Source organism: Salvelinus alpinus, chromosome 5, assembly GCF_045679555.1.
Source record: "Salvelinus alpinus chromosome 5, SLU_Salpinus.1, whole genome shotgun sequence".
Taxonomy (NCBI): Eukaryota; Metazoa; Chordata; class Actinopteri; order Salmoniformes; family Salmonidae; genus Salvelinus; species Salvelinus alpinus.
Genome location: NC_092090.1, coordinates 33917683 through 33944027, shown reverse-complemented (window position 1 = coordinate 33944027; position 26345 = coordinate 33917683). Strand labels below are relative to the sequence as shown.

The 26345-nt window shown below is 42.4% G+C and overlaps 1 protein-coding gene across 1 annotated transcript; it reads right to left on the bottom strand.

The window, feature by feature from the left end:
- Positions 1-124: 124 nt before the first annotated feature.
- strc1 (stereocilin 1) lies at positions 125-24975 on the bottom strand. The gene is made up of 28 exons (XM_071401506.1): positions 24383-24975; positions 23459-24211; positions 23291-23315; positions 21023-23126; positions 20436-20501; positions 18940-19050; positions 18603-18757; positions 18084-18270; positions 14827-14942; positions 14476-14605; positions 12548-12730; positions 11988-12026; positions 11242-11412; positions 10457-10597; positions 9613-9674; positions 9370-9505; positions 9142-9230; positions 8758-8893; positions 8432-8628; positions 8219-8309; positions 7750-7930; positions 7423-7598; positions 7102-7257; positions 5923-6065; positions 2711-2859; positions 2531-2628; positions 2283-2433; positions 125-916 (listed from the first exon to the last, which is right to left on the bottom strand). Exons 1-28 carry the CDS (start codon positions 24423-24425, stop codon positions 831-833), a joined length of 6075 nt encoding a protein of 2024 aa, XP_071257607.1. The 5' UTR covers positions 24426-24975; the 3' UTR covers positions 125-830.
- Positions 24976-26345: the final 1370 nt, after the last annotated feature.

The following is a 26345-nucleotide window of genomic DNA, read 5'->3' as shown; positions in this document are numbered from 1 at the left end:
AACATCACAACCCTGCCAATTTGTTTATGAAACTTAGATTAAGTTGTGAGATGACTGACAGCTCGATATTAAACATATTTTTCAGTTAAACATTTTGATTACAAAAATATCAAATTAAAAGGAATACAATGTAGAAGTTCTTTATTAGCAACATATTTATGCCTGAGTATTCACACAAAACACAACTCACAGCAATTACAATACATGGAATAAATACCCCAAAAAAATTTGCAATGAGAGTGTTATATAGGCTAGATTATTTTTGTGTTACAGAAATATTGGTAACACTTAACACAACTTTAGAAAGGAGTCTACTGGGCTACTTATAAACCATTAACAGACCCTTTATAAAGTACACCATGTAAATTGTTGACGAAATACTTTACAGATAGACAAGGATTTAAAAACATAATAATGGTCAAATAATAGAAAACATCACTGCACTTTGAGATAGAACCACATGATTACTATTCTCTTTCCATTTAAAACAATTACATTTAAGCAATAAAATAAGATTTTATTCAACCTTAAACCTAACAAAATAATTGTCAGCCTAAACTGACGACTACAACTCAGCAATGCGCAATAAAATGCTGAAATACACAAGCATTTCGCTACACCCGTAATACAATCTCTTAAATATGTGTGTGACCAATTTGATATGATTTGCTGATAGAAATAAATATCCACCCATTATCAAATCATACATTACAATAGCCTGCAGGGCTACTCAAATATATTACACTTATTGTTTAACATGGTAGTTGTGTGGGAGAGAGTCCTCATGGCCCATTGGGAGTGAGGAGGTTATCCATCAGAAGGGGAGGCCATTACAGAGCAGAAACTAACAGCACCATCAGCAGTCCCAGAAGGTGACAGAGAGGACTAGGGCACAGTGCCAGCCCTGGTGACCTGCCTGCATGGGGACACACAAACACAAAAGCAACACTAACTGTATGGAGACAAACTCAACATCAACAATACAAGCATCCTATATCCAACACTCCCTCAAACCTTTGCTTGAGCTGTCCTTCTTCAACTAGATCCTGATTCCTCTTTTTATTCAGACTCAAAGTTACAAAATATACATGCTGAAAGTATGTACTGACATAATACGCATCTCATTTAATTACACTCTGCTAAGATCAAGACAATGTCAGCTTCAGTGAAACATGTAAAGTGGACTACGAAAACCCATCGGATATCACGCCCTCATTATTGGGAAAAAGCACCTAGTTGAAAATTGAGATTTTGGTTGTTTTGGATACTTTAAACCCTTTACTTTATTCTAATGTAAAACATATTGTATGATTACTTAAGTAAAATAGTTAATTTCCCATTTTCATTTGTGTATAAGTAGCTGTAGTCTACGCCGGAGCAAACGTTCATAAAAGTAGTTCACACTTTCTTCCGATGTTGTTTGATCAGTGGGTAGGTCCTATTAGCTGCCAAAATGACATGAAAAGGGATCAAAATATATAAACAGTATTGCAGTAATTTCAGCAGTTCAGAATTATTTTGATTTTAAGTAACAAAGCAATTGAGATCCTATTCTAAAACTTGGTGGAAGCAAGAGGCATCTTGCTGTCATTATCTGTCATTTTGAGCTGCATCCAATTTCTGATAGCCCTGGCCACTCACCTTCACTCCCCTCAAATATGTAAAATAGGATAGGTGTATGTAGATGAATTATCTACCAACACAGTTATACCAATCCCCACTGCTTTTCTTTTGGGGGAGAAGGGGTGTACATTGGATTGGGCTCCTGTCATTGTAGCATTCTTTCCTTTTTGTAGTTAGTCAATCATCAAATTTAAATATATTTCATCAATCATCGTTGAAGCTGACTTCTCAGATAAATAGTGATATTGCTTGTTGTTTGATTTAGATAGTTGTCATTACTTTGAGCAAACCTGCCAGTATGCTCTGAATTACCGGTAATCAACCATTATTTGAATTACAGGTAATCAATAATTATTTTATGATCTTCTGTCACTTCATCATGGATGGAGAGATGAGAGCATCTTCAATGAGGAGAAAGCAATATACAGTATATTACGCTAGTTAGTTAGCTAGTTAAGCACACAACGTATTAGCTAGACTTTATAAAAAAAACTTACCAGGCCTTCACTACCTGCATCTACTTTGTATTTGTTCAAGGTAGCTTTTTAAAAAATAAACATTTCACGATATGAAGGGTTTCCCGAGGCCGCCACACAAATGAAAATCATCTAGGGAAATGGTGTACACTTGAAACATTTCAGCAGGTGAAAGTTAATTACCACGGAAGTCAACAGGTTTGTCATCCCAGACGGTCAGCACCATAGACATAGCTGTCAGCTGCACAGGGGACAAAAGCAAGCGCTGGGCTTCAGTCACCGCTTTGGCCTGTTCATAGGAGAACATGCTGATCTGGGCTGGGTCAAACACGACCTGAGGAGACACGGATAATTCACATGAACACAACAATTTGATAGGGGGCAATACAAAACATTGAGAAATCATAGGCATTTTGAATCCTCACACTTACAGCAAACTTGTCTGCCCGGATGAGGGACACAGCCAGAGGTGTTAATCCTTCAATCTGCTCCTTCACCAAAGAAGACATGGCCATATCTGGGAGGCCAGCTGCAGATTGTAAGAGGTTGAAACTAATTTCAGGCAGTAGTCAAATTTGTAGTAGCAAAACAACAAAAGGCCTGTCATGTACCTGACAGTGCTCCAACCTCAATGAAGACCTCAGGGCCCCAGGAGCTTATGGGTCCAAAAGCCAGGCTATGGCTCAGCAGTCCCGTTAAAGCCTGTTGCTGCTCTTCTGAACAGGACAGCCGCAGACGGCCCAGCCACAGAACTGCCTTACTGCAGCCAGGAGGGGGGAGAGGTGAGTTACAGACAATTATTTAGATATATGTAACAGGGTTGGTTGTTTCCACTTGCCTTGTAGGAAATGTGTATTTAATGTTCACGCATTCTTATTGATTGGTTCAATTCCGATGACAATAAGGCGTGTAGTTATTGGCCCCGCTTGCAGATAGGGGGAGATCGCGAACGTCAGGTCTCCCCAGTATGAAAATGTGATGCAAGGGGTAGGTCGAGTTCTGAAGACTGTATTCTATTCTTATATTTTACAATGTGTACAAGTTTGCTGTACATTGCTGATTTATACATGTGTGCGTATATGGTACCTGTTAGGGATTGAGGGACTTTCTGGGATGTGCTTTGGTATGTGATTGGTGTATATAAGTGTTTTAGCTAGCATGCACCGATGTAATGGTCACATAAGCACACAGTTGTTTTCATGCTACAGATTTTACCATCAACAGCCATCAACATAATTAAGCCCTGCACAACTAACATGCTGTTCCCTATTTAATTACAGGTATTTACACGTTATATTTTGTATTGTACTTTGTTTATGCCCAGTATGAAAATGTGATGCAAGGGATTTTTACCATCGACAGCCATCAACATCATTAAGCCCTGCACAATTAAGGTGCTGTTTCCTATTTAACAACATATAATAAATAAGGCTCAACTGGGACCACTGGCTGGGGTGATTTCTTTGAACAAAACACAAAGCAAGGAGAGTACGATTAACATATGTTACATATACACTAGATGATTGACAGAGGGCAGTGTTTTGAAGCCACCGCATCCCCATCTTGGTACTCCCATCATAGTAAAAAATGTTTTGGAAGTTATAGAAATGCATTTAATGTCTATGTTTATTTTTGCCATGTTTATTCTATTACAGACACCTTAATGCATACTTTTAAATTATAGTATGTGAGCTTAACATTAAAAAAAATATATATATAGTTTTTTATCCATTAAAGTATACATTTTAGAAAATACTAAATGTTGCTGTCCCCACATCAACAACAAAAATACATGTAATTTTGTCCATGAAACATTTCATTGAAATACTTTAGAATTCCATTCATTCCTAAGGAAGACTGATTCTTCTGGGGAGTGCTAATATGGCCGATCTGTGGCTTCAAAGCGCGCTCATTGGCCAATACATATCATCAGCAATAAATAGATATATTCAATACAATTCAGTTTATTTAAAACCTACTGTATGTTTAACCTTTTATCATGGTTGGTGTCTTGACTGATTTATCCAAAATAGTGTGACATAAAACATGACTTTTCTGTCCTTGCATTTATGGCAGTATAAGTTGTTGTTATATTATATATGAAGCATTAATCAGTTAAATTAGACATTGAACTTGAACCCTGTATCTAGCTGTTGGCTAGTTTTTTGTATAGAGATCTCAGAAATGCAGTGTAACATTTAGTATCTCCTTATGTTGCAGGTGAAAACAGTTTTCATGGGCACACAAATCCAAAATAATGTATGCATTACAAAATCGAAAGGCTTCTAACCCGAAAGATTCACCTTACCTAGATACTTAAAACCTAATTTGATACGATCATTCATATGGGTTCTTCAGTAATTATGCACAATACTTGTTGGATGCACATTTGGTGTCCAGCTGACTAGTTACGCCATGATATTTTCACACATCATCATCAGATCCAGGAAGGAATTTTCCAAATGACAGTCAAGTGATGAACAGCTATAGCAATAGCGCATGCGATGCAACTGACCAAGTGCTGGAAAAAAGGTGTTTGTGAGAAATGTCCAGAATATTTGTGTCACATTCGTTACGCCAGTGAAGACAGTTGAGCCTGGATCCACGATCTCTAGCAAATTGATGTTGATCATCTGTTTGTTGTCTGTTAGATTTAACAGAGAAAGCATCAAGGTACAGTTCATGTTTTCATATGTTTTTGTGCCTCAGATTGGAAGCCAAGTCTACTGTGCGCAATTGTGTAGGATAGACTATTGCACAACACCCAACGCTATTCCTATGAATGATTCTGGATATAATGACACCAAATTACATAGTCTAGTGGGCTTATTCACAATGATCTTGGAAAGAAATAACATGACAAATACATTTTGTTTTCCCATGTTAGACCTGCAATTGTAAACAATACAAAGGGCTTGAAGGAGCCTACTTGAACATGGAGCTCAGATTCCTGAGGCATCATAGCCTCAGGAAGTGAGGGTGCTGAGGGTGCTGCGGCACCCCCTGAAAAATAAGAATTGAAAATAAATATTCATAAAATATTCTCACAAAAGTAGTGCACTGAGCCTTTACTAGTCCTGTATCAGCAGACCGATATGGCATTCTGTAGCAAGGCCCCCAAAAATTGTTCTGCCCCGCCCCAATTTGACTTTCCATATAAATCCTTCCATTGAAAAGGGAACTTTGGTTTTTGGTCACTTTCTCATCATAAAAACAGCGATGATGAGATTAATGATACCGCTATTCATGGATTTATTGTGTGCCTGCGTCAGCCACATAGGCTGCATTATTCCTAGTGGTAATGGCTTAGTTTTTTGACACTTCTTGCATGCCTTTTGGGGGAAGTTCTATATTAGGCCCTACATGTACAATTATATAAATTCTACATTAACATTGAGGTCCTTGAAAACTACAATTAAGTGCTTGAAAAAGTCCCTGAATGTTCTTGAATTTTACTTGCCAATGTCTGTATGAACCCTGCATAAAGGGCCTATGTTGTTCTATAGGTGGAGTTATGGGACAATTTGCATACATTTACTTTTATTCCTTTAAGTACACATGTGGAACTGCATGAAAATCCTTTTTAATTTTTGTTTCAAACCATTTTGAAATGTTGATCCAATGTTGGCCTCATTACTTATAGAATGCCCCATATACAGTACATCATTGGTTACAGCATGTAGAATGACAGGAGGGAGAAACAGATTAGATAAAGGCTAAGAAGACACATAATGGGAGGTTTCACATGAAAAATGTGTAAATGTGAACACTCCCTCTCTCAAGTGGGTCCCTCTCACTGATTTGAGTAGGTCTCTAATCTCACCTGAACTCCACTGCATTCAGGGAGCGCATGTCTGAGTCCTTGATCCCACACAGTATGTGTCCCATAGCCACCAGGGTGCTGGAGTCCAGCTGACTAGGACCCACCTGGGTGGAGTTGAGCACAGAGGAGGACAGCACAGCCAGCTGGGACAGGAGAGACAAGGATTGCAAAAGGCACCACAAACACACAAGGGCACACCAAAGCAGGTAAGACATTCAGATAACACTTTACTTGACACTTAGTCAAAAAGCGTTATGATACGGTCATAACAATGCAATAATACTGTGTGTCATAACAGCTGACATAACCTGTCATAATATAGTCATAACACTGTCATGACATATTTAGACCTGTTGTGACATACATTGCGTTATTTTATGGCTGGTTATGACACCTACATAAGAGTGTCAAAATGCACAAAACCTACCACACAAGGCAATACATTCCATTACACCATAACCTACATGTCAACAGTATGTTTATGTTATATATTTTTTTTTATCGAAATTGACCATATTAAATTATCATTCTAATTACGCACACATTGATGTCAGACATGCACCTACCCCAATGCTCTGTTGCAGATGACTGGGATGAACGCAGGAGCAGATTTCAGGAGGAGGACAAGACACCCTCTTTTTTTACTGATGACTGATATAAAGGCATGTACGTGATAGGCCTATTTGCCTTATATGATTATGGACGGTCATAATGCTTCTTGACAGTGTCATAAAGTGCATTTTCTACAAGTTATTTCAAATATGAAAAAAAAACATGACCGTAAAGAATTCATTGCAACAACAAAGGATTTAAGAAAAACTTTCAACCTGAAATAAAACTTCTTGGCAGGGAAAAAACTAATTTGAATAAATATGGGGTTTGACACTCTTATGAAGGTGTCATAACCAGCCATAAAATAATGCAATATATGTCACAACAGGTGTAAATATATGGGTCATGAGATTGTTATGACAAGTTATGTCAGCCGTTATGACATATTATGACATGATTATGACCGCTCAGGATTCACAAACATGTCACCTATTTTTGTTCTTAAAATGTTATGACACCAGGTGTCAAGTAAAGTGTTACCGACATTCAAAAACATCAGGACTACACAGACTACACACATAGAAACAGAAAACATTTAACCAGATTGTCAGACTGATTGTTAGCTACCTGTCTGCTGTTCCAGGTGCTGACTGCCCCCAGTGCAGAGATGGTGCTCAGCTCAGACAGCCGGATCACACTCAGCTCTGCCACTGAAAGCTGGGAGGCTATACGACCCAGCTGTGTAATCACAGACGAGGAGAAGGAGCGGGCCGCTCCATAGATCTACAGACAACACAGAGAAAAAGAACAAAGACACAGCCTCTGTTAGTTAATGCAACCAGAGCAGCAACAGAAGACGGATCAATCACACACTGGACCCATTTTGCATATGGTACAAGTTGATTTCTACATAGGAACTACAGTGATGTTTCTTGTTAAAATATGTACCTCTTTAGTTTTCTGGAGGAGTAGTTTCTGTTGGTATGATGAAAAGAAGGGGTCCTGGCCAAAGAGCTCTAGACTACAGCTGAAGGTGGCAGACGACATGCCTGTCAAGCTGTCTGTGCTCCAGGCTGAAGGCTGTGTTGCATGCAGCTTTTCACATGTGGGCATCAATGCAGGAGCTGGGCAGAGACAAATGGACAAAAACAGATGGTAATACTGTACAGAGGGAAATGTATGTAAACATTTCACAAAAGAGTCTTATGTTCATCTGTTTTGGCAGTAAGGTTGGGGAGTAAGACAGAAGTCTCAATGTGAGAGAGTGGCACTCACGTGTGACCTGCCCCACTTTGAGAAAACCCAGGAAGTTCTGAAGAACAAACTGCTGCCTCTCAAACAGCTGTGTCTGTTCAACCTGGTCCCGGCCCTGAATGCAGAGGGCCCCAACAGCACCCGACTCCCACCGGCGCTGACTCAGAAACAGCCTCTCTATACGCCCCGGGGTCATCAGGGCCTGAGGACATACACACACAGCCTGACTAGGGGCCAACAGACGAGGGCAGCATAGCACCTGACACCTCTAGGAGTCCTGTCAGTGGACACCTGCAGGATTCTTTTACAAATCCATCCTTTCCTGATTCCTGGTGTCGTGTAGCAATTGTAACACCTCTCAATAACTTTAAGGACACCCAAATAAATGAATCATGACAATGGTCAAATCAATTGCAAAGGAACTAACCTTGAATAAATAATGGAAATGGATGTGTTAAAGACTGAGGGAAAAGTAGAGCAGGAAACGTACCTGGGGAATCTGCTGCAGCGTCTCTTTGGGAAGGAAGAATAAGAATCTGTCCACTTGATTGAGTGTCTCAGGGGTCCAGTTCTGAACGGGGCTAAGAGCACACACAAAGGCTCATTTTTCATGTGACGTGAGGAGACAGAGGAGTTATAACGAAAGGTTAAATGGGGTGTGTGCTGTAATGTGGGGTGGTTGTTTAAGAGGGTGCTACAGTACCCGAAAGTGCCTGGCTCCTGTAGGATCTGTGCGACGATGTCCCTCTTGCTGCTGTTATAGCAGAACTCCCGGAGGAACTCCAGGCTCTCCACAAAGAAGCTCCGCACCAGCTGCACAAACACCTCATCCACTACATAGGTCGCCATGATGCCCAGTGAACGGAACTCATCCTCAGTGAACTCCCCCGTGTACATGCCCTGGGGGAGAACATTTTCAACTTATACCTGTAAATAATTTTCAACATAAAGATTTAAAAACGAAGACACCAAAGTTAAACCCCATGCTGAATGTGTTAGCAGTAATGGGGTACAGGAGAGGGTACTGACAAGTCTCTGCACCATCTTGTCCACCAGAATATCCTGTTTTGTACTGGGTAGGAGCAGGAAGTGATGGGAGTCCTTCACAATTATCTTCCTGAGAGTGTCCATCATGTCGGCAGGGAACTTCTTAATAGTGCTCACCCTACAAATGCATACACTCACAAGCATGCAAACACACACACAGTGACAAACACACACAGTGACACACACACACACAGGGACACACACACACGGACACACACACACACACACACACACAGGACACACAGGAACACACACACACACACACACACACACACACACAGGGACACACACACAACGTTGACAGTGATGCATTGTTGATGTTCAAACCATCTGTAGTGAGGATTAATGGCAGTAAGACCGACTCACGGCAGGGCCAGAGCGATCTGCGCGCCAAACTCTCCCAGCAGCTCAGAGAAGAAGTCAAAGTAGTACAGCTCCTCGATGATGCACTTTTTCTGTAAGTCAAGACAAAATCATGAGGGTCGTCAATTACGCTTATATAACAGCTATCTTTATACCTGACATCTGGCATGGTTCCACTGTTAACTCAATTAACTGGCTCAAAGGAATATGGTTAAGTATTTGCTCATCTACCAGTGAGGAATGGAGAGGAACAGACTGCTTATTCATGAATGCAAGGACACTCCGCATTGAGGAAAATGTTGGCTTGTCCCGGAAGAGCTGTCGCAGGGCTGTGCAGCTTACACCTCGAGCAATGCTTCCAAGGGCACTGTATAACCAGAGAGACAAAATAAATTACAAATATGAATGGGAGCACATTCACAAGAGGTTAGTAATAAATCCACTGCAGCCATGTTGACATAGACATGCACTCACAGAAACGTCTCAGTGGAAAGATTGGGCATGGTCTTCACTGCTTCTTTAAAAAGAGTTTTAGCCTGGGAAAAGAAACCAGAAGCGATCATTAGTATTGATCACAAACCATCTCCCAACACACGTAGAGACAGCCAGAGAGAGAATACCCCACAGTGCTATAGAGGTGATTGGCAGTTTTGGAATACAGTTTTGAGGTGTGTAGTAAATTCAGTAGCACAGTGTTGTTGTGCTTTGCCACTTCACATAGTGCGCATTAACATGCAGGATTTGCGAGCTGTGATTTAATGGTGCTGGCAGGCCGCCCTCAGGCCCATTAGTAGCAACAGACAGGGGATTATAGGGCAGCTTTCATGGCCAGTGTGGTGAAACAGACCAGACCAGCGCTAGGCTAGCAGGAGGGAGAGGGCCATCAGTGCGTCTGACACACCACCTCATTGTGATAGCTGGGACCTGGTGTGTGTGTGTGTGTGTTGACAGTCACAGATACGCTGTGTGTGTTCAGAACATAGAATAGCCTATTTAAACAGTCAGGGCAGGGGTTATACAACAGGCCGACCTCTCCACTGACGGTTAATTATTTAACATCTAATCAAGACCGTGTCATACACACCTCTGCATGACAGAGGAGAGACCCACATTGCGTAGCATGCTGACATCTTTAGCCACACACTTGGAAATCCTTTTCAAATCTCTAAATATCATTGGGTGAATAAAATCACAAAGTATTTAGGGATAGGTAGATGCTCCTATACTGATATGCATGAATTGTATCCCCTTGAAAATGACTTGCAGGTTACAGGTATTGCTGGAGCAGAGAGGACATGAGTCAGCTCATAGATGTTACCTGCTGAGTGTTCCAGGCTTGTCTTCCTGCCAAGGTCCTGTTGGTCAACAGCAGACTAGCCCTGGTCAGCACACTGAGTAGAGGGGTGCTGGGGAGCAGAGGCTCCACCTTATCCAACCAGCCAGTCACCTCTGGTGAGTCCTGGACAAAGGTCAACACAACACAGACATAGAGTATAGTGACTAAACAACACTAATTCAAAAGATAAACACGCAGCTATAAAGTGGATTTCAATGGTGACTAAATGGGCTTCTGAGCGGTACACACAATATGTTGGTGGAATGTAAATACATGTTCACAAACCATAAAAAATAACTCAGGCAAACAAAAGAGGAGTAATTACAAATGTGTCAGAGTGACCTAATTCATGCATAGTTGGCACCTCCTCTCTAAGAAACAGCCCAATACTGAGCCTGCCCAGTGTGTCAGTCTATCCCTGGTTCTGGTCCTTATGGAGCATACAGCTCCAGCTGGCACAGGGCCACATCACCCCATCTGACTGCCAGGCAGGGCAAGGAGCCTGGGTACACCTGGGCATGCCAGCTGCGGTCCCCCTACACACTCCACCTTGCTCTCCTCCACTCTGTTCCCTCTCCAATGGTTATGGTCATACATGCATACTCACAGAGCCTTGTAAACATACCTCCCACTGAGCCAAGAGTAGCAGCGTTCGGCCGAAGCCATGTTACTGTGTACCTTGTCGATTGTCTTCATTTAGTATGAGTGAGCATGTCGCTGTTTGTGAGGATGGGTGTCAGTGTTGGTGAGTCCCTCTAAGGCCGTACCCATAGTTTGGTGGTGATGGTGTTGGCCTGTGAGGGGTTGAGGCCGGGCGTGTGCAGGGCGATATCAGGCAGAGAGGACAGCAGGATGTCAGAGGGCAAGTTCCACAGAGTCTCAACCTTCACCCCACTCACCAGAGAGCCCAGCTTCTGCAGCTGCCCCGGCAGAGCCAGCTAGAAGGGACACAAGGAGGGAGAGAGGGAGAGGGAGTGAGCAGGAGAGAGAGAGAGAGAAGGGAAGGTTGGGGATATGAAAGAGTAGGGGGGGGGGGGGGGGGGCAGGGAATGTAGAAGGAAGATATGGAGAAAGAAAGAGGGATAGTCTATTTCTAACTCATCATTCAAACACTTAATAATGCAAAAATCATCTGTTAAATGAAACTAGATACAAAAGATACCTTTGACAAATTGGTCTTGTTCTTTGAAACACTATACAGCCATTAGATACTAAGATAATACAGGAAGAGAGTGTCATCTGGTGTATAATGAAGTAGAAAACACACATCTTGACAGGGTTGTGTGGTTTGCCATGGTGATAGTATTTGTCCTTGAGTCACCCCTGGCCAGGCTGCACTAGGCTTTGGGCCAGCTGGCTCAGAATGGACCATTACTATGCACAGAAGCATTAGACTGAAACAGAGACACTCTGAAACATCTAGCATACCATATCTGAGACAATACACAACCCTGTTGACAATCCCTTTCTGCAACAGAAAGGCATGTCCTTCAAAAACTGAAATAATACTTACACTGTTGTTTAGAGACACTTTGTCCACAATTACACTGGCCTAGAATGACATCACAAAAAGGAGATGGAACAAATCATTATGACTGGTCTCAACTCTGTTTTATTAACATCTATATTATGAAAATGGAAACTACTTGGGAAAATGAAGAAAAGCCCGCTGGGCTCAAGACAAAAACAAATGCTTTATTTTCTGCTTTTGTTTCCCCACCCTACCATTCCATTGACTAAGGCCCCTTATGGCACATGGCAGGCAGCAGCCGTGAGGCACACATTGAAAATGTGGGGCTGGTTGTGCGTCTGTAATCAAAGGGTCAAGGCACCTCCAGAACCCCCCTCACCTCATCTGGGGTCAGACTGCTGCAAACTGGCTGCTTGTCAGCTGTCACAAAGCCCCTACTAACCAACCCCCATTCTGACCCCATAATCATCCCCACCCTCTGTTACTGGAGCCGGGCAGCACTGAGAAAACCCAATCAGGTATGAAAACCAAACAGAAGGTGCTCCATTAGAGCTCTCTCTCTGATGAGAGGATGCTTGTGACGGCTGATGATGATCTTCTACCTGTGCAGGAGTGAAGGGCACAGAGGCCAGGGCTGTCAGCGCAGGGCTGAGCTGGGATTGGCTGAGCTTCTGCAGGAAGTCCACACCCAGCCAGGGCAAGAAGGAAGCCAGCTGTAACACTCGGCCGGCGGAGAGAGAGCCAGGAGACTGAAGCTCACTCCCATTCAGGAACAAGCTGGAGATCTGAAGAGGGATGGTCACAAGCATAACACACACACACATACACTGCTCAAAAAAATAAAGGGAACACTTAAACAACACAATGTAACTCCAAGTCAATCACACTTCTGTGAAATCAAACTGTCCACTTAGGAAGAAACACTGATTGACAATAAATTTCACATGCTGTTGTGCAAATGGAATAGACAACAGGTGGAAATTATAGGCAATTAGCAAGACACCCCCAATAAAAGAGTGGTTCTGCCGGTGGTGACCACAGACCACTTCTCAGTTCCTATGCTTCCTGGCTGATGTTTTGGTCACTTTTGAATGCTGGCGGTGCTTTCACTCTAGTGGTAGCATGAGACGGAGTCTACAACCCACACAAGTGGCTCAGGTAGTGCAGCTCATCAATGCGAGCTGTGGCAAGAAGGTTTGCTGTGTCTGTCAGCGTAGTGTCCAGAGCATGGAGGCGCTACCAGGAGACAGGTCAGTACATCAGGAGACGTGGAGGAGGCCGTAGTAGGGCAACAACCCAGCAGCAGGACCGCTACCTCCGCCTTTGTGCAAGGAGGATCAGGAGGAGCACTGCCAGAGCCCTGCAAAATGACCTCCAGCAGGCCACAAATGTGCATGTGTCTGTTCAAACGGACAGAAACAGACTCCATGAGGGTGGTATGAGGGCCCGACGTCCACAGGTGGGGGTTGTGCTTACAGCCCAACACCGTGCAGGACGTTTGGCATTTGCCAGAGAACACCAAGATTGGCAAATTCGCCACTGGCGCCCTGTGCTCTTCACAGATGAAAGCAGGTTCACACTGAGCACGTGACAGATGTGACAGAGTCTGGAGACGCCGTGGAGAACGTTCTGCTGCCTGCAACATCCTCCAGCATGACCGGTTTGGCGGTGGGTCAGTCATGGTGTGGGGTGGCATTTCTTTGGGGGGCCGCACAGCTCTCCATGTGCTCGCCAGAGGTAGCCTGACTGCCATTAGGTACCGAGATGAGATCCTCAGACCCCTTGTGAGACCATATGCTGGTGCGGTTGGCCCTGGGTTCCTCCTAATGCAAGACAATGCTAGACCTCATGTGGCTGGAGTGTGTCAGCAGTTCCTGCAAGAGGAAGGCATTGATGCTATGGACTGGCCCGCCCGTTCCCCAGACCTGAATCCAATTGAGCACATCTGGGACATCATATCTCGCTACATCCACCAAAGCCACGTTGCACCACAGACTGTCCAGGAGTTGGCGGATGCTTTAGTCAAGGTCTGGGAGGAGATCCCTCAGGAGACCATCCGCCACCTCATCAGGAGCATGCCCAGGCGTTGTAGGGAGGTCATACAGGCACGTGGAGGCCACACACACTACTGAGCCTCATTTTGACTTGTTTTAAGGACATTACATCAAAGTTGGATCAGCCTGTAGTGTGGTTTTCCACTTTAATTTTGAGTGTGACTCCAAATCCAGACCTCCGTGGGTTGATAAATTTGATTTCGATTGATCATTTTTGTGTGATTTTGTTGTCAGCACAATCAACTATGTAAAGAAAAAAGTATTTAATAAGAATATTTCATTCATTCAGATCTAGGATGTGTTATTTTAGTGTTCCCTTTATTTTTTTGAGCAGTGTATTTACACAGGAATCAAGACAAAGTGCAAACAAGAAATTAAACCCATAGATTAGTCTACTTCACTCATACCCATATGAGTTTCACCTTCAACTTTACGGTGAAAAAGAAAGTAGTTCTGTCTGTGACAGCTCCACTTACCATGTCACTGGGGCCCCTGAGGCCCTGGGCAACACATGCCCTAATGTTGTCCTGAATCACAGAGAAGGCCTCTGTGTTTCTGTAAACCTGCAGGTCCTTTGGGTCTGACAGACACGTCAGGTTGCCAAGCCTAGGGATACAAAGATGATAATTACTCAAGCATATCCAACGATACTTTTTGATCCCAAACAGTTGGTTACTTCAGTGTCTACCAGAATGTTGCGTTTCATAGGACTACGGAAAGTAATTTCTTGAAAACGCATACACTCAAATCAGATTAATGTTTGAAACCGAATGTTTCTGTAAGACAGGATACATGACCAACCATCGATCAAATATTGTGACACTGACCTCCTGAATTGTTCCACTGTTAGATTTCTGAAGGTCCTTATGAGGCTCTCAGCCACAAACTGCTGTTGTAGGTGGCTTAGGGTGTTCATCAGCAACACATCCATTCCAGCCAACAGCTAGGAGAGAAGAAACACCACCCAACTCTGGTTAAAAATGACAGTGCACAATAATTAAAACATACTGTATACCGTTTTAAATTAAGACAATGAAAACCTATTGGCCTAAACATATACTGTTTTGTACTGTATACACATACAATTTTGCACAGTACAACCTCATCCCCTTACACATACAGTCAGGTCCAAAATTATTGTCACCCTTGATGAGCAACAAATACTTGATAAAATAAATAATAATTTTAAAAAAGAGCTTTATTGTATTAAAAAAAGTTTGTGTGTGTATATATATATACATACACATATACACACATACACACTACCGTTCAAAAGTTTGGGATCACTTAGAAATGGCCTTGTTTTTGAAAGTTTTTTGTTGATCAGAAATACAGTGTAGACATTGTTAATGTTGTAAATGACTATTGTAGCTGGAGATGGCATATTTTTTATGGAATATCTACATAGGTGTACAGAGGCCCATTATCAGCAACCATCACTCCTGTGTTCCAATGGCACATTGTGTTAGCTAATCCAAGTTTATCATTTTAAAAGGCTAATTGATCATTAGAAAACCCTTTTGCAATTATGTTAGCACAGCTGAAAACTGTTGTTCTGATTAAAGAATAAATAAAACTGGCCTTCTTTAGACTAGTTGAGTATCTCGAGCATCAGCATGTGGGTTCGATTACAGGCTCAAAATGGCCAGAAACAAATAACTTTCTTCTGAAACTTGTCAGTCTATTCTTGTTCTGAGAAATTAAGGCTTTTCCATGCGAGAAATTGCCAAAAAACTGAAGATCTCGTACAACGCTGTGTACTACTACCTTCACAAAACAGCTCAAACTGGTACTAACCATAATAAAAAGAGGAGTGGGAGGCCCCGGTGCACAACTGAGCAAGAGGACAAGTACATTGGAGTGTCTAGTTTGAGAAACAGACGCCTCACAAGTCCTCAACTGTCAGCTTCATTAAATAGTACCCGCAAAACACCAGTCTCAATGTCAACAGTGAAGAGGCGACTCCGGGATGCTGGCCTTCTAGGCAGAGTTGCAAAGAAAAAGCCACATCTCAGACTGGCCAATAAAAAGAAAAGATTAAGATGGGCAAAAGAACATAGACACTAGACAGAGGAAGATTTGATAAAAGTGTTAAGGACAGACAAATCTAAGTTTGAGGTGTTCAGATCACAGAGAAGAACATTTGTGAGATGCAGAAAAAATGAAAAGATGCTGGGGGAGTGCTTGACGCCATCTGTCAAGCATGGTGGAGGCAATGTGATGGTCTGGGGATGGTTTGGTGGTGGTAAAGTGGGAGATTTGTACAGGGTAAAAGGGATCTTGAAGAAGGAAGGCTATCACTCCATTTTGCAACGCCATGCCATACCCTGTGGACGGCGCTTAATTGGAGCCAATTTCCTCCTACAACAGGACAATGACCCAAAGCACAGCTCCAAACTATGCAAGAACTATTTAGGGAAGAAGCAGTCAGCTGGTATTCTGTCTATAATGTGGCCAGCACAGTCACTGGATCTCAACCCTATTGAGCTGTTGTGGGAGCAGCTTGACCATATGGTACGTAGGAACTGCCCATCAAGCCAATCCAACTTGTGAGAGGTGCTTCAGGAAGCATGGGGTAAAATCTCTTCAGATTACCTCAACAAATTGACAACTAGAATGCCAAAGGTCTGCAAGGCTGTAATTGCTGCAAAAGGAGGATTCTTTGACAAAAGCAAAGTTTGAAGGACACAATTATTATTTCAATTAAAAATCATTATTTGTAACTTGTCAACGTCTTGACTATATTTCCTATTCATTTTGCAACTAATTTAATGTATGTTTTCATGGAAAACAAGGACATTTCTAAGTGACCCCAAACTTTTGAACGGTAGTGTATATAACGGTATATATTATTTTATACTAGTACAATTGCTCAGAGAAATAGATTGTTTATAATAGTACTATATTTTTTTTCTCAAAAAGGGGGGTAAAATGTAACCCCATTTTCAAACAGCAACTATCAGGAACTAACATGGATCACGTTTTCACACTTTTACAGTGTAAGTTTCATCAGCTGTTATACAATATGGCAAAAAAAACATGAGTTTTAACTGCACTGGGCCTTTAAGGTCAACGACTTAATAAACTTAACCCAGTACCAGAACCAGTGTCGTACCGCAGTTTTGCGGGGCGCTCAGCAAGGTCTGAGGATTTGTTATGAGGGAAAACAGCTAACTTCCTCCAATTCAACACATTTTGCCATGGGGCACATTAGATATTTTTTTTGCAGTTTTAAAGCTAATATCATTATATTTTGCATTTTTAAAGTTAATTTCCTCCAATTATTGCGGGAGCTGCGGGAGGCCAGTGACCAGGACATCTAAGCCAAAAACCTAGTTGCCTCTGCCAGGAATTGAAACTTGGCCACAAGTGGATCTGTGAGCAAGACAATAACCCAAAGCACACATCAAAATCCACAAAGAAATGGTTAATTGACCACAAAATCAACATTTTGCAATGGCCATCTCAGTCTCCTGATGAACCCCATTGAAAACCTGAGGTTTGAATTGAAGAGGGCAGTCCATAATTGAAAACAAAGGATATCAAGGACCTGGAAAGATTCTGTATGGAGGAATGGTCTAAGATCACCTCCCAATGTGTTCTTCTATCTCATAAAATATTTGAGAAAAAAGGCTCAATGCCATTATCCAAGGTTAGGCATTGAAAGGTTCTGAAAACAGGGGTGCCAATAATTTTGATCTCTATTTTTGAGAAAGAAAAGTATTACTTATTAAACAAAATCTCTTTCTTTGAGCAATTGTATTAGTATAAAATAAATACAAATTCTGTATACAATATAACTCAGTATTTGTATTATTTAATTTATACAGTCTTTTTTGCCCATCTTTATCAAGGGCGCCAATCATTTTGGACCTGACTTTACATGCAACGATCATATTCACATTTTAAGCGTTGAAAGATCACTCACTATTCTTCACATAGCCATTCTTAATTGATGCATTCCGATGTTTACTTATTGAACATTGGCTACGGCCACAACCACTGACACAATGGAGACCACTGACAACTGCCTGGCTGTGGCTGGGGAGGCTCTGGTTTCACAGAGAGGTGTCGTGTCTGTTACCTGAGCAGGTGAGAGGTGCTGGAAGCTCTGAAAGGGCAGGTAGACGATCAGGTTACCAGTGTCCCTGATGAAGGAGGGGCCGCCGGCTGTCATGTTGAGGGAGCTGAGGGCTCGGCTGTACCACCTCCCAAAGGCCCTGCGCTGCTCCACAGACAGGCTCCTGATGTTGCTGTTGATGGTATTTCTCCTGAAGATAGAGAGAGAGAGCATAGAGGAATGTAGGACATACTTGTTAACCTGAACAAAAAGCAGAGAGCAAAACATGACTGAGAAAGCACATCTCTTTCAGAGACTCAAATGACCCAATTTAAATTAAGGCCAAAGCAGTAGTTTAAATAGATAAAGACTCCAATATTGTGAGTCTGTTTGTGTCTGAATAGAGGGGGTAATTAACTGCCTAAGTCCATTACCTTTGATTCTATAGCCATTCAGTACTATACGTACATCTATAATGCAGAGACCAACACACAAGGACATCATGACTCATGATGACTTGTATCAGAAGCCTGCTTAACTTACACAATGAGGTTGGTCTGTAAGGGGGGCAGTGACTGGATGTCTGCAGGGTTGACCAGGGCAAGTAGGGGTACCAGTTCAGGAAAGAGGCTCCCGTCCCTGACCAAGTGGGTCTGGAAAAGCACAGATACCATGGTGCCTAGGTAGTCATCTGTAAACTAGGACAGAGAGCGGGATTAAGTGATTATCTTGTGTGAACATAGAGCGGTTTCGCTACATTTTACTTAATTATTTTATCAAACGTATTCAACCAGGTTGTCCCATTGAGGTCAAGTGATCTTAGTATTTTCCATGGAAGACCTGTCTAAGAGGACAACTGATATGAAGTGTGTTATATTACCTGCAATGTTCCCTGGTTCCTGCTGAAGTACTGCAGTATCTGTCTGACTGTGGTGATGTCCACTGCACTCAGCACTGCCCTCAGATTGGCCAGAGGGATACGGAAATACTCCTGTAACAGAATCACACCACATACTAAAACCAAGCACCCATAAGCCAGACAAGAATATCATAACAAAAAATGTCACCAAGTAACAATAAATTATAAATGAACTTAAAATCTCTACATTACAAAAACTCATACCTAGCCATCACCACGCCTTGAGACATCTCCAGACATGTCTTAAGAGTTACACTCCCCTACGTATTTATTTGGACAGTGCGGGTATTTTTTTTTTTTTACTTTGGCTCTACACTCCAGCATTTGAGATATTTTATGAGGCGACAGTACAGAATGTCACCTTTTATTTGAGGGTATTTTCATACATATCTGTTTTACTGTTTAGAAATGAAAGCACTCTGTATCTAGTCCCCCCATTTGAAGGTGTCATAAGTATTTGGACAAATTCACTTATGGTCTAAGTGCCTGGGGCTGGGTGTCTACAAAGCTAACTTATGGAATTGTTTTAAGATGGTCATACCAAGGATCATTGAGCTATTTGATTTAGAATTTTAGAACCCCTGTAGGTATCCCAAAAAAGTATTGAAAAAACATTTGATGAAACATTAAATTTGGCCTCACTGCTATTAGCCCATAGAAACACATTGAATAACATATTCATACCCCACAAAACAGAGTCAAATAGTTTATCAAAAGGAAGTATGTTTTGAAGTGTTTGTCCTATATCTGAGAGATAAGAAAGCTCAGGAAATTATTATCATTCATTTTTAAACTGGCACCGGGTTACCTTCAGACGAGTGATGTGAAGCTTGTGGGCGTCTTAGAGCAAAACATGTGTTCGTGAGTCTCACCTTTCGATGGTGGGGTCATATTACATTTTGACAAAAGTTTAGTATTTGGTGCCATATTTTTTCCACGCTATGACAACATCAAGCTTTTGACTTTACACACTTGTTGGGTGCATCTGCATTTTGTTTTCGTTGTGTTTCAGATTATGTTGTGCCCAATAGAAATGAGTGGTAAATAATTTATTGTGTCATTTTGGAGTCAGCTTTATTGTCAATAAGAATATATGTTTCTGAACACTTCTGCATTAATGTGGATTCTACCATGATGCTACTCATTGCGTGCTAGGAATATGGGACCAAACACTAAACTTTTGTCATCAAATGAGGAACTAGATACATCAAGTGCTTTTATTTCTGAACGGTAAAACAGTATGTATGAAAATACCTCAAATAAAAAAGGGGACATTATGTACTGTCGCCTCATATTAAACATTTGATCTCAAATCCAAAATGCTGGAGTATAGAGCAAAATTAAACATTTTAGCTTCACTGTCCAAATAAATACGTAGGGGCGTGTATTTGTTAGTAACTAAATCACCAGTCACAAATGTAACAGGACCAAATAAGTATCAGTCCTACTTCTGTCACCTTGATGAGGAAAAATCCATCACTGTTCCCATGTCTTCCTGTTTGCATCAAACTGGTCAGTACTTTCTGTTACGGACAAACAAATCTTCAAGCTTATCATTTGAATGGTTAAAGAAAAAAAATATCAAGATGGACAACAGCAACAACACAGTATCAACAATAATAAACACAAGTGATTAGAGATTAGCGTTGGATTGTCATTCAATCACATCAATGTCAGTTAATCTCATCCAGGGGAAGAGATTTAATGTCCACTATCAATGACATGTGTGAAACTGTGTACACCGTCTGTTGACACAACAATAGCCCTCATGGTAATTGATATAGATGATTAGTTACCTCAAAAAAATTTAAAAAACGGATTCTAAGTTAGTCATATGACATTTCCACTAAACTAGAATGGGTCCGATATAAATGTCCTTAGACATGAATCAGTTAAAAAGCCAAAACAGCAGAAAACAGGTTTGTGACCTGAGGGAAATGTATAGATGACCACCATTCATTCAGGACTGTTCAATGTAGCAGTTTACAATACACACAATGTTGGAATTCTTTATCTGCAGATCAAGTCTGCCCAGCCCACCTACCCCAAAGCACTGCAGCAGGACCCTCTTGTTGTCAAAGTTGGTCTCCTTCTCTAGATAGAGCACCACAGATTTCAGCACATTGAAGCGGATGTTTTCAGTCACACGTAGGGACATCATCTGGCTCTCCTCCAGGGCCACCAACAGCACCACGGTCACACTGGTGGCCTGGTCCACCACAGAGGCCATGTGTGTGGTCAGGAGCCCCTCCAAGCGATGCTGCAGGACCTTCACCCCGCAGCGCAAAAGCAGCTGCAGAGCCTGCGTCTGACTGGAGCCTGGCTGACAGGCTGGGCTGAAGTCTGCACTACAAGTCCAGTTCAGCCTCCTCACAATGTCTCTGACCAGGCAGGGCTGGGAGTCTGTGGAGGTGCTGTTGGTTTTGCCCTGGCTGTTTCCTTTGGTGTAGTTGGTGTAGGTGGTACAGAGCGTGCCCACCCACAGGCTGTAGGGCTCCTTGGTGAGCAGGGAGAGGAGGCCAGTGTTGGTGCAGATGGATGAGACAAAGTTGGCCTGGTCGTAGTCCCAGCACAGGTTCAGGAGAGAGGTGTCAGGAAGTGCCGCTGCCCAGCTGTGGTACTGGCATTGTTCTACTGGCTTAAACCCCATCAGGCCTCCTCCCTGTCCCCCTCCACCGCCGGGGCCAGTGTGGTTCGCACAATACGCCAACAGCCATGTATTGTCAGGGTTGGCTAGCAGGTTCTGGAGCACCGTGGTGTTGGTGCACACCTTCTGAGTGAAGTTCAGAGAGTCCAGCTCAGCACAGAGAGCCAGGTCAGTCATGTCTACAATGATGGGCTTGTTCCAGTCAGAGTATCGGCACACCTGGGGCAGGATGTCCTTGGTCTCCTTGTCGACACAGACAGACATGAGCCACTCGTTCTGGGGCTCTAAAGTGAGCTTCTCAAACAGGGGCATGTTGCAGCACACGTTCTTATTAAAACCCATCTGGTCGTGTCGCCAGCAGAGCTCCACCATTGACGGGTCCACCAGCACCTTGCTCCACTTATCATAGTTGCACCAGTCTGGGATGCTGAACACCACAGGCAGGTTGGTGGGTGGAGAGTTAAGGGAGACAGTGCAGTATTCTCCAACCCATACAGTAGCACTATTATGGAGCAGTTCATTCAGAAATGTGGCATTGGCGCACACCTCCAGTACAAAACCCTTGTCATCATTCTGGATGCACATGGATATCATCTCTATGGTGATTTCCATCACGTTTTGCCATTCTGAGTACTGGCAGGAAGCAGCCACCAGAGAGTTTATATCTGGCTGTGTCGGGGCCTCTGTACAGTTCAGCTGCAGCCAGTTGTTGTCAACATGGGAAAACACAACAGTGAACAAGTCCAGGTTCTGACAGAGGAGGATCATCAGCCTCTCCTTGTCCTGGTCCCAGCAGACGGCCACCATGGTTGGGTCGACTGTCTCCGCCGTCCAGGTCTGATACCTACAGAACTGACTCACCATGTATCCATCAGAGGAGTTCACACAGAAATTCCACAGCCAGCTATTGTTAGGATTGTTGTTCATCAATGCCTGCATTAGCTGGATATTGCTGCACACCGCTAGGATGAATTCTTGCCTGTCATTTTCACTACACAGTGTCACCAGGCCTGCGTCCACGTCACTAGCATTGGTCCAGTTGCCGTAGTTGCACAGCAGCTGGCTGAGGCTGAGCGATCTTGAGACCCGTGGGCCTGGGGGAGGCGGGGCCGGGATGTCCCCACTGCAGTCAGACCTGTCCTCCAGGACGGGCAACAGTAGAGCCTGGATAACACGACAGGTGTTACTCCACACCTGTTCCACCTCAGTGGGGTTCAGGATGCTCAGAGCGTTGCAGAAAGTGGAAAGTGTTGAGGAGCTCTGTAGGCCCACTGTGATGATGTCAGCGCACAGGGTGTCGTTGAAACGGGCTAGGTTGTCGTGGTCACACCTCAGCAGGGCAGTGGGGTTGTCCTCTACCGCTTTGAGGGTACGGCTGAAGGAGACTGTGGGGAGGCTCTGGCAGTCTGGGCCTGGGTAGCTGCACAGCGTTGATTCTGGAGCCAGGAACATATCCAAGATGGAGTCACCAAAGGACCAGCTCACATTGTGACGTATACCCCTGAATAAAACAGTCAGTTAGAAAGGATATGGGAGGTCATATTCGTCTGTCAGTGGAAAGAAATATAAGAATGAATCCATCATAACATTTCCATGATGTTTATCTCAGGGTATCACATGAAAGGTTTCACAGAGGAAAGGTTCCACACATCATTGTCAGCTTACCACATCAGGAGCTGCTTTAGATCCCCTATACAAAAAAGGCAGGGCATTAAATACACATTACATAAAATACTGCAAATGTACAATACAAACAGTGTCTAAAAACTGTATACATTACATTCATAACTTAACATAAAGAAAGTGCAAGTAGAAAACAAAAAACTGACAAACCTTGCTGACATTGTTCATTTTGGTCCAGAGCGGGCATTGCAATTCCAAATTGCAGTGCTATTTTTACATAATCCATTGGGGTTTGGAGAAACGTCAATATGAATTCTGAACCATGTGTCACTATCGCAGGAAATGTCATGTCTATTAGACCAGTCCAAGCAGACATAACTTTATCAGATAAGGAAAGACGTGACAAAGCAGTCATTATCTCCTGAAAAGCACTGAATTGTTCTACTGTGGAATCGTCTACTCTGAGGTAGGATCTTTGAAAAAGTGATGGTTCTGAACTTGTACTGCTTCTTGTGCATGTCTGAGATTTGAAAGATGATAGAAGCGACAGTAGCGGTTTGCCAAGCTCAAGTGATACAGTCTTTGTCAATTCTGCCTCCAAGCCACAGTCCATTCTCCCAGACAAAATGCACACAAACGTTTTAGGGAGGTTTTCTATAAACCCATCTTCTATTAGTGGTCTATACATGGCAAATACCTTGCCCAGAACGCCATAATAAGCGCTCAAGTCAATGCCCTCTAACACGGTGCCACCTGTCCTGACATTTGGGTCCTCTAAAATTTCGTCTGCGCTGATGCCGGCCCTGGCATTGGCATCAACGTTGTGATTTTCGTTGGATAAATCGTGTATTCGCTCTATCAATTCTTCTATGTTTCTGTCAAACTTGCTGGCGTCTGCGGGACCTTTTCTTGATACAGCGCGTGACAATGAGCGCACTGGTCTTGCGGCGTCGCAAACCATCCCTATAATAAAATAAAATAAAATACACCAACTAGTATCCTACATTTAAGCTGAAGAATAAAAACATTAACACTAAAAAACAAATACATATCATGCCTCAAACATATGTAAGTTCGCTTTATAATTTTAATCGTATAAAAGTTAGCAGAATGCAAGTAGCCTAACTTACTTACCTAGGATGCTTAGAGCAAAAAATATTTGCATTCTTAGCAGCATTCTCGAAGTATAGGGGAAAAGTAGCTTGAGAAGTCCACAAAAATGCTAACTATCCAGTGGATTCAGAAAAAGATTAACTTTTAGGCCTATTATCCAGGCTCACTGCAAATGCAATAGTTATGCCAATCATCCTTAGTTTTTTGACATTCCTGTAACCAAAATCAAACACCGGTCTTTGTCAAAGCAATTTTGTCGTCCCCCCTGTATCCGTTCTTGCTTCCCTACTTCAGATTCCTTTTACGCTTTGCCAAGTAGTGGTCCACTTACATAGCGTGCTAAGCGAACATCTCTACCTGCCCCTTCGCGTCCATCACCGCTCCCGTGTCCACCTGAAACTTTATCCATGAGCTAAAAGTAGCTTGATTAAAAAATAGGTGCTAACGAAGGGCTGTGAAATGCACAGAACGGATTTAGCAAACAAACTGCTGCCGGTTATGAAATATAAATACGTGGTGTTCATTAACTCAGAGATCCTATTAAAATGTGTATTCTAATTCCTAATAAAGGATTAAACACTTTTAGCGCAGTGTCTGTAATGCGAGCCTCTTCTCTTGAGGTCAAATGCGCCAGAGACAATTAGTGTGGTTGAACAAAAATATAGAATTGGGGTTATAAAACTGAACATTCAAAAATGACCTTTTTATGGATGATCATGCCAAGAAATACTGTCCTCGCTTAGGATAGACAAAGATTTAATAAACATCTAAAACATGTCAGAACGTATGAAATAGGCCTATATAAACCATGTCCAATAATATGTTTAATAAATCCTCTTAAGGATCGGACCCGTTTTTTTAAAATTTTGGCCTGAAATGACATACCCAAATCTAACTGCCTGTTGCTCAGGACCTGAAGTAAGAATATGCATATTCTTGATACCATTTGAAAAGAAACACTGAAGTTTGTGGAACTGTGAAATGAATGTAGGAGAATAACACAGATCTGGTAAAAGATAAAAACGCATGTTTTTTGTATTCTTTGAAATGCAAGAGAAAGGCCATACATTAAGAGGAGCCTAGATGTAATTTAAATTTTGTCCACAAGATGGCAGGAGTGTATGCAAAGTTTCAGATTGATCCAGTTAGGAATTACCTCACTACACAATATTTTACATTAAATCTGCCAGGAGTTTGCCGAATTGGTAAATTTATACATTTAAGTACATAGTATTTTTTTGTCATGTTACTAAAAAAATATGTTTGTTTACACACTCCCAGGAATGTCATACATGGATCATACATTCAGTAATCTAGATGTGTGAAAGGTAGTGTAAGTACATTATTTACCTTCAGAGGTGAATGTATCAACCCAGTTGCCGTGATAAGTGTTTTGTTGTGCACTATTCTTAAACAGCATAGTTTGATTTAAAATCATCAAAATCATTTTGTTGTAATAACTACTATAAATTGGACAATGCAGTTAGACTAACAAGAATTTAAGCTTTCTGCCCATACATGTCTGTGTCCCGGAAAGTTGGCTGTTACAACTTTTTCTAGTCATATTATCGCATATTGAGCAACAATCATCCCGGTTTAGGGACAGTGATCCCATAGAGGTTTTAAGTAGGCCATTTTGTCTTGTGTTTGATATGGGCTCAAATAGGATAAGGGACTATATGTTCAAGAGTAGCTCAGTTTCTCAGTGGGCCTGCCCCCCCCAAAACACGTCCTTTCTCAGTAAAATGTATTTGGAGTTTCTAGAGCCCTTTAACTCAACACATCAAAGCCAGTACCACTGCACCCCCCCTAATCAGGGACTGATTTAGACTAGGGACACCAGATGGGTGCAACTAATTATCAGGTAGAACAGAAAACCAGCAGGCTCCAGCCCTCATAGGGTAAGAGTTGAATACCCCATATCTAGAGCAGGGTTTCCCCAAACTCAGTCCTGGGGCCCACCTGGGTGCACATTTTGGTTTTG

Excerpts from the sequence above, each read along its gene's own strand:
- strc1 (XM_071401506.1), bottom strand. The coding sequence starts at position 24,425 with ATGCTGCTAAGAATGCAAATATTTTTTGCTCTAAGCATCCTAG. Across the intron at positions 8,310-8,431 it reads CAGGAGCCAGGCACTTTCGG|CCCCGTTCAGAACTGGACCC; the intron begins GTACTGTAGCAC and ends GTGTGCTCTTAG. Across the intron at positions 2,629-2,710 it reads TGAGGTTGGAGCACTGTCAG|CTGGCCTCCCAGATATGGCC; the intron begins GTACATGACAGG and ends TACAATCTGCAG.